Source organism: Magnolia sinica, chromosome 10, assembly GCF_029962835.1.
Source record: "Magnolia sinica isolate HGM2019 chromosome 10, MsV1, whole genome shotgun sequence".
NCBI classification, from domain to species: domain Eukaryota; kingdom Viridiplantae; phylum Streptophyta; class Magnoliopsida; order Magnoliales; family Magnoliaceae; genus Magnolia; species Magnolia sinica.
Genome location: NC_080582.1, coordinates 75,385,182 through 75,394,846, shown reverse-complemented (window position 1 = coordinate 75,394,846; position 9,665 = coordinate 75,385,182). Strand labels below are relative to the sequence as shown.

At 42.6% G+C, this 9,665-nt stretch overlaps 1 protein-coding gene across 1 annotated transcript; it reads left to right on the top strand.

Moving 5' to 3' along the window:
• The first annotated feature begins 217 nt into the window (after positions 1 to 217).
• On the top strand, positions 218 to 7,352 carry LOC131217021 (phospholipase D alpha 1-like). The gene is made up of 3 exons (XM_058211703.1): positions 218 to 348; positions 2,668 to 4,564; positions 6,603 to 7,352. The coding sequence occupies exons 1-3, from the start codon at positions 247 to 249 to the stop codon at positions 7,052 to 7,054; spliced, it is 2,451 nt and encodes an 816-aa protein (XP_058067686.1). The 5' UTR covers positions 218 to 246; the 3' UTR covers positions 7,055 to 7,352.
• Positions 7,353 to 9,665: the final 2,313 nt, after the last annotated feature.

The following is a 9,665-nucleotide window of genomic DNA, read 5'->3' as shown; positions in this document are numbered from 1 at the left end:
GAATTTGAACGGTTGACTAGTTTTCATATCCGTCCAGTGAACGATAACAATTGAGTATGAATGCTTTATTGTGAACCTTCTTAAGTGGGGCGCACGACATGAACGGATTAGTTTGAGTTATTTTTATGCTGCATGTGTAGGAACCATGAAACACTGCCAGAGTATCAAAGCAATTTTCTCCCTCTATTAATATACTAGGAAGTGCGAAAATGATAGGGAGGGGAAGAGCTGTCAACATAGAAAGGCATGGGAGAAAAGGAGGCCCAGCAATTCATCCATGGCTGCCTCAATGCAACCATCTTCCAGGCAACCCAACTGCACCATTCCATCCTTGGCTGTGCTCTTCAGGTTCTCTCTCTCTCTCTCTCTCTCTCTCTCTCTCAAACTACCTCCAAAACCGAAGTCCCAAAATGATCTCTCTCTCTCTCTCTCTCTCTCTCTCTCTCTCTCTCTCTCTCTCTCTCTCTCTCTCTCTCCCCCTTGACTTCTCCTAATAGTGAAAACGAGCTCTTTGGCCCCACCATGATGTCTTCATGACATCCATTCCGATCATCATGCAAGTCATCCTTCATTTGGCCATGATCCCATAAATCAAGACAATAAATGAATCATACGGGCCATACAATCAAGAACAGTTGATATGGGAAGGCTGTGCCCTCTCAAGTGCTCCCTATGTTGTGACCTAACGGAGAAATGGATTTGCATGAATTTTGGAACCGTGATCAAGATTTGAATGAAGTGCATGATGGTCGGAGTGGATATCATGAAATCATCATGGTTGGGCTCACACAAAATGAGATTCTTCTCCCCTACTTTTATTCCAAACAACCCTCAATTTACTAATTATTGCAGTCTACTGCATCCGGTAACGTAAACAGCGGAGAAAATATTTCAATGATTCCTGATGCCCAAACGGCGCTCGCCTGACCATGCGTAGCCATGAATTTACATAGCGGCACGTGGGGGATAACATGCATGAGATCTACTCCGTCCATTACGTGCGATACTTCATGTTCGCCGTGAAACCAAAAATCATGTGGGCCACACCTTGGGGACGGGTTGGGATGGGACGACCACCGTTAGTTGAGTGTGGATCCCAAAGTTACTTACATATACCATCCAATCCGTTCATATGATGAGAATCATTGGGATGAATGGGTTTTTTTTTTTTTTTTTTTTTTTTTTAAAAAATTTTTAAATCACGCTATTATGAAACTCAGGTGGCCCTACAACGTAAATTTAGAAGTTTTAGGCATGATTTACACTTTCTTGCATGGCGAGGCCCACATAAGTTTTGGATCGGTGCGATGTTCGGATTCAAGGCAAAAAAAAATGCTGCAGGCACACCTGATGGACGGTGTGGATCTCATGCGTATGAGATAGTTAGCCGCAAGAATACCTTTGTATACCTGAACGCGGATTGGGCAGGTAGCAACTTACTACTGGATAGGGAGTGTGGATCCACCATGATGTATGTGTTTTATCCATGCCGTCCATCCATTTTCCAACTCGTTTTAATGCGAGCCCAAAAATGAGGCAGATCAAAATCTCCGGTTGGATTGCAAATAAACATAACAGTGGACGCTAGCATTTTTTAAAATGGTGGCGTTCAATCACCGATATTTTACCATGGTGTGGTCCACATGAGATTTCGATCTGCCTCATTATTAGGCTCATGCCTTAAAATAATGATCCAAAATGGAGGGATGGTGTGGATTAAACAGAGATTATTGTGAGGCCCACAGAGCAGCCAGTGTCCAGTAGCAACGTTGCTAGTGGTTAGCCTCAAGGACGCCGATTTCCTACGAAAGCCTTTCGCAGGAACTTGGAAGTTTCTGCGAGGAATCCGCGTCCTAGCCTCAGTCGGAAACGGATTGGCTACTCACCCTGCCACTAGCCAAAGGCTAGTGATCGGTGCTCTGTGGGCCCACCATGATGTTTGTGTCTTATCCATGCCGTCCACCCATTCTTCCAGATAATTGTATGTTATGGGTCCAAAAATTAGGTTGATCCAAATGTCAAGTGGACCGCGCAGTGTTGATTGAACGCCTACCATTAAAAACTTCCTGAGGGTCACAAAAGTTTTGGATCAAGCTGATATATATATATATTTCCTTAATCCAAGTCTTTATTAGCTAATCAACAGGTTTTGAATTCATGCATACTTGACATTTTGGCGGGAAAATGCATTTTATGGAAGTTACATCCAAACGGGCCCTCAATTAGCTGTTTTGGATCAAGCTGATATATATATATTTCCTTAATCCAAGTCTTTATTAGCTAATCAACAGGTTTTGAATTCATGCATACTTGACATTTTGGCTGGAAAATGCATTTTATGGAAGTTACATCCAAACGGGCCCTCAATTAGCTGTCTTTGATTCCTTTTCCTACTGTTCTACTTGAATCTGTTTTAAAATCCAAACTAGAAGGCTGTGTTCGAAATACGCCAGTCTAGATTGATCAAATTGCCATTTCCGATTAATCAAACAGAGCCGAATTCCAACTTTAAATTGGGTTTTGTTTGAAACCTGGGGAACCTCATTCTGCATTGAGCAGAGTGGAGAAATTCATTCAGACCAGCTCGAAATAGCAAATGAACACAATATCCACACCATGAGTATCAGTTTCAAACGTGGCCTAATCCTCCCAACTGATTCTGATCAGGTTCTCGAGACGGTAGAGGAGGAGCTACACCTCAACAAACTCCCCCACACCAAGCTCTATGCAACGATCGACATCGGAACTGCTCGAGTAGCAAGAACACGAGAAATCGAATTCCATCCCAAAAACCCAATTTGGAATGAGAATTTCCACATCTATTGCGCCCATACTTCATCAGAAATCACAATCTCAATAAAAAACCAGCTCCCCGTAAGTGCTGATGTCATCGGCCGGGTCAAGATCCCAATCGCCCGAATCCTCACGGCTCACCCCATCGAAGGCTGGTTCGATCTCTTCAACGAAAAAGGGCAAAAACTCAAGAAAGCCCAAGTCCATTTCCGTCTCCAATTCTTCGATGTGAGATCTGATCCATGCTGGAATTCAGGCATCAAAAGCCAGTTTTTCTCTGGAATTCCCATTTCTTACTTCCCTCAAAGAACAGGATGCAATGTCACTCTTTATCAGAATGCCCATCTATCAAATGATTTTCGCCCGAGAATCCATCTTTCAAATGATGAATTCTACCACCCTCGCCGGCTATGGGAAGATCTTTATAATGCCATCATCGAAGCGAAGCACTTCATCTATGTGGCTGGCTGGTCTGTCAATGTAAATATCACTCTCATTCGCGATCCTGACCGTATGATCCAAGGAGCTGAAAATGTAACTATTGGAGAGCTTCTGAAGAGAAAAGCAGAGCAGGGTCTAACAGTTTTAGTCATGGTTTGGCAAGACCGGACTTCGATTTCTCTGCTCGGAAATGCAGGCCTGATGAAGACCCACGACGAGGAAACACGGAAATTCTTCCAGAACACAAAGGTGAAGTGCTTCGTCTGTCCTCGGAATCCCGACTCTTCTCTCACAGCCGTTCAACGGATCGAGATTGGGGCAGAATTCACCCATCATCAGAAAACAATCACGCTCGATGGCCCACTTGCCGGAAACAGCTCTTCTAGCCGTCAGATCATCAGTTTCATCGGCGGGACTGATCTCACCGACGGTAGATACGATAATGAAAAACACCCAATTTTTAGAAATCTCAATACAGTCTATCTCAACGATTTTCAACAGAAAAACTTCCCACATGCCGATCTACGACATGGTGGCCCAAGAGAGCCATGGCACGATGCACATTCCAAGCTCGAAGGCTCTGCTGCTTGGGATATCCTCTCAAATTTCGAACGGAGATGGATAAAACAAGCTCCGAAAGGATTTTCAGACCATTTATTAAAAATCCGTGAAGACCCAAAAACCTTCTCGATCCCATCAATCTCTGACTGTAAAGATTCTTGGAATGTGCAAGTTTTCCGATCGATCGACGACGCTTCGGTTGTGGGTTTTCCTTCCGATCCGTCGGAAGCAGCTAAAATGGGATTGATGAGTGGAAAAGATGTGACGATCGATCAAAGCATTCATGTGGGGTATATCGAAGCAATTCGAAGAGCGAAGAGATTCATCTACATTGAAAATCAGTACTTCTTTGGGAGCTGTCATGCATGGAGCGGAGATCAGGACTGTGGGTGTTTGAATTTAGTTCCGATCGAGATTGCAGTTAAGATCGCGAGTAAGATTAGAGAAGGAGAGAGGTTTGCTGTTTATGTTGTGACGCCGATGTGGCCGGAAGGAGAGCCGGAGGGCGACACGGTGCAGGCGATCTTGCATTGGAATCGGCGGACGATGGAGATGATGTATGGGATTATTGCAGATGCAATTCAAGATGTGGGGTTGAGAGGGAAGGTTTATCCAAGCGATTATTTGAATTTCTTCTGTCTTGGGAATCGAGAATTGGCCCGCGAAGGAGAGTATGTTGCTCCGGAGAGGCCGGAGATGGGGACGGATTATTGGAGGGCTCAGATTAACCGGCGATTTCTGATCTATGTCCATGCAAAGCTCATGATCGGTACGTAAACAAGAACTTCAGTAATTGAGATTTTTACTGCTATGTGCATCATATTGTAATGTGGACCGTTGATTTGGGTGGGCCATGTTCTCATCAGTGGCCTGGAAAGGGAAGAATAATAGTCCAAAAATCAGCAGGGATCCATATTCAACTGGGAAACTGCTTGATTGGATTTTAAGAGTTGATGAGGTGGGCCACTATCAATCACATGGTGGCCCACCTGAGCAACTGTCCTAATCACCACATGACTGGCTAATACCTGTACGTCCATATTGCATTGATAGGATGTTAGTGGTTGCGATGGTCTTGAGGGTACATAGATCAAGCATTCAATGATCTGGGCCGTTAGATTCAATGATCACCATGTACAATATGTGCAAGTTAAAAATGAACCGCTCAGATTGGAGATTGAACTCATCATGGGCAACCCATGAATGACATGCTGATAAATGTACTTGATGAGGTGATGGCACACGTGCCAACAAAGTACACATGTGTAAGATCCAGGCCATTACATCGAGTGCTTGAATGGACTAGACTAAAATTCAGGCTGGCCCACTTAACATTGCGGCCATACATGTACGTTGAACGTTGATTGCTGGTATTTTTCCTCTCTATTTTCTCACACAAGTGAGGCCTGCCTGATGAGTGGAGGTTTGGGCTTACTTCATGTGGGCTTGGAATACAGGCCCATGGACTTGGTTGATATGGGCTTGAGTTGCGTAAGGCGCACTGCCATATTTAATTCTGTGGGGCCTGGTCACTAGAGCTGGGCACAAGATGATTTGACCCGGCAAACTCGACTTATCCGTTTCATTCAAATCCAACTCGATCCGAACCAAGTGAGTGAGTCGATTCAAATTGAGTTGACTTCATCCAATTTGAACTCAGACCGAGTTGATTTCAAGTCACCCAATAACTCGAGTCGGCTTGAACCAAAATCTAACTTGGTACTAACTTGACTCTATCCAAAACTTGACTCGTGTATGTGTGTGTGTATATATATTAAAAAAATACTCAGTCTATGTTCAATATTTGAAATGGCATGTAGCTGATGGAGAGGCTGCAATTCTAACAAGTGAATCTAGGCTTCAATGATGATTTCAGCCCTCGAATACTTGTTGCACCTGACTTGACTCGTGCTGACTTGACCCGACTCGGTACTTGTGATCGGGTCCGACTCTATCTAGATTAGTTTGTGCCAAACCTAGACTCGGATCAGATAGGCATGCTAGAGTTGGTACCAAATTGGTTCGAGTTCAAGTTAGGGTTGTTTCAAAACTGGATCGAGTCGGGTCAGCCTTAACTCGGTTTGACTTTTCCATGCCCAGCTCTATTGGTCACTCTGCCCATAGCATGGATGGTGCATGGGCCCAATCGCTCGTCTAGACTCTAGAGTTAATGGGCCTAGATCCTTAGTTTATAGTTGGGTCGGGCCTCAACAAGCCGTGGCCCATCCAACCCTGTTGCAATCCTATACGCTTCCTTGTATGGGGAATGATCACATACGTTCGGATGTACACATTTGAATGTGGGGCCCACAGTAATGTATTAATACCATCGGACCCGTCCATTAGATGCTCCACCAAATGTTAGCTCCAGATCCCAAAATCCAGCTTGATCAATGACTCAAGTGGGTCACACTAGAGGAAACAATGGCAGAAACTGATGGAATGCAGGGTCAACCAAGTTGTCTATTTGTCATCCAACACAGCTATTATGTGTACCCCACTAGGATGAAGGGATACCAGAACTCCAACCACTCCATAAAGAAGTGAACATACAGATTTTCACCATGATTGTACATTGCTCCCTGTGGTGTGTCCCACCTGAATACGAGATCAGGATAATTCTTGAGATTTACAATGAAAATGAGAAGCCACACCACACAAACGGTTTAGATTCCAGATGAACATAAAGGGTGGGCCCACACAGCTTGAAAATGTCATACACATGCGATAACCCCACCGAGTGTTCTATCTCAGATTATTTGAAATTCCTACCTAATTATCTTCTCTAATGGATTTTATTTCCCCAGTGGACGATGAGTACGTGATTATTGGGTCAGCAAACTTAAACCAGCGATCGCTCGATGGAGGTAGGGACACAGAGATCGCGCACGGTTCATACCAGCCCCGGCACACCAACGAAGCTGAAGGGCAGGCCCGCGGCCTTGTTTATGGCTACCGGATGTCGTTGTGGTACGAGCATTTCATGAGCCACTACCCACACCTAATGCACATCTTTAGTGAGCCAGAGTCAGTCAAATGTGTGAAGATGGTGAAGAAAATTGCAGAGAGTTTGTGGGAGAAGTATGTAGCAGATGAGGTGGTAGATCTTCCAGGCCATCTTCTACCGTTCCCGGGGTGGGCGTGGGCCGCAGAAGACGGTTTGCTATCGGAGCTTCCTGAAGATGGGCTTTTTCCAGACACCATGGCTAGTGTGAAAGGGAAGAGATCAGATGTCCTCCCCCCTATTCTCACTACCTAACTGTTATTTTAGTTACTTTTTCGCGGGTAATAAGGGTGTTCTTGTCATTATGAAATAAAAGGCAGTTATAGTTTGTTACATGATAGTATTGTTAGAGGAATAATAAAAATCATTGAGGGTATTTTGGGAATTCAAAAACTTTGTCTAGTGAACACCTCCCCACATTGGCCCCACCATCCAACCTGGCAAGTATGGGTGGGCCTGTATGCGTGGAGGACTTGTAACAAAAATAGGGATGATCAAGTCATCTGGTGGGCCAGGGGAGCTCGAGGAATGTGTGTTTAAAAAGGTTGTGAATGGTCCAACGGTCCATATTCAATGTATACATGTTGCACGTGTGATGAGTGGACCCACTTGACCTGCCAGCTGCTCGCGTGTGATGTACCATGTGTGAGACAAATTCTCTAGTTGGACTGTGTTTGTGTCGTGCGTATGCCATTTAATTCATGCATCAAGTTGTCACTCTCACTATGATGATAGGATGAAATATGTTAGAGCCGTCTATGCAGTAGGATAGTCCTTTGGACCACCATAACTTTAATTGGTCCCTGGATAAGAGAACCAGAAGCAGATCATTTTAAGGTATGAGTCCAATGGTCAAGTGGACCGCACTGCACCATATGAAGCAGTGGGGATAATGAAACTCACAGTTGAAATCTTCTAGGGGTGACCGTGACGTTTATTTGCCATCTAATGTGATCATAAGGTCATATAGACCTTGATAAAGGGAAAACATAAATATCATATTGATTCAAAACTTATGCCGCTCACTATAAGTTTTTAAGTGAAAGTATAGTCCCCATTGTGTGGTCCACTTGAGCCTTGAAGTTGCCTCATTTTTGGGTTCATATTTCTAAAATGATCTGAAAAAATGGAAGGACATGGAAGGTGTAGATAACAATGGCCTCACAGAGCTCTGCTTGGACGAATTATCATCTAAGCGAGGGCCGAACGCAATCCGCTTCCAGAGAATGGGAGGTTAAGCTCCCAAGAGGAATGCATGTGATTAGATGCAAATGAGTTTACACTCTTAAGCATAATCTTGATGAGTCTCTGACTTGGTACATAGCCTCTCTTGTTGCAAAAGGACTTACTAAGAAGTCACATGAGTTCTCTTGTTGCAAAAGGACTTACTAAGAAGTCTCATGAGTGGAATATCATGATATGTTTTCTTCTATATATTACTAAACTCAACTCAGTTCACGTGATCGTTTCCCTTGCTGTGCATAAATATTGGCTGCTTTATCAAGTAGACATTAAAGATGTGTTCCTTCATGATAATCTACTTGAAGAGATAGATTTACCTACTCCGCCTTTTGAATTATATTCTTTTGGATTTAAAGAAAAATGTGTCATCTTAAGAAGGCTCTTTACAATATTAAACAAGGCTCTCAAGCCTAATTTGAAAGGTTCAATTTTATTGTCCTCCATATTCACTTTTAGAGGTACGCATTTGATTATTTTGTCTTAGTTAAGAATCGTGGTTCTAGTTGTATATGTTGATGATATCAGTTACATTGATGATATCGTGTTAGCAAGTAATAATACAAATGATATATTATTCATTACAAAAATAAATTTGCTTGTTGGTTTGAGATTGAAGATTTGGGGCATTAGAGTAGTTTCTAATTATGGAAATTGCTCAATTTGCAACGGGCAATTTTCATCTATTAATGAAAATATGCCATTGATGTTTTGACCACTGTATGCATGTTAGGGTCTCACCCAATGGAAACACTAATCACCCAATCAAGATGCTAATTGAGGTAATTCATTGGCTGTTTATTAGATAGTCTTTTCGTCTCATTGATTTCGGGTTGTATCAATGTTTAGTGGGTAAATTCATCTATCTCTCCATCACTCAGCAAGACAATGCCTACGTTTTGAGAATTGTCAGCCAATTTATGCAGGATTCATGTTAGCATCATCTTGAAATCATTCATCACATACTTTCTTACATCAAGGTTGCTCCTGGAAAAAGACCTTCTGTATGCTAATCATAACCATCTCAACATTTAAGCATGTTATGATGTTGATTAAGCATGCTATTTTGTTGATCGTTATTCCACAACTGGATTATACAATTTTTTGGAGGCAACCATGTCTTCCGGAAGAGTAATAAACAATTAGAGTAGCTCGATCTTCTTAGTAGAGATGGAATATAGAGCTATAGGCAATTGTACTAGAGAAGTGACTTAGTTGCGCTCTTGTTTTGTTAATCTTTGTGTTCTTGTTACATTTGGCATACCATTCTTTTGTGATAACCAAGCAGTAATTCACACCTCTTGTAATTCGTTGTTCCACAAACACACCAAAATCACGAGGTTGATTGTCACTTCGGTAGTCAGTACCCTTCATCTCGCGTCTAAGAAGCATTTAGCTAATATCTTCATGAAGGGTGTCATATGGCTTTGTCTTTTAAATATGGTATCCAAGCTTAAAGTAGTTGACTTTCATGCTCTAACTTGAAGGAAAATATTAGAGTGATGTATTCATAAGGTAGTCCATTAGACTATAATAACTTTAACATATTTATAAATTGGAGAAAGCAAAGAAGAACCATAACCTTAATTTCTCAAAAAATACAAGGTAAATCAGGCCTACCAATCAT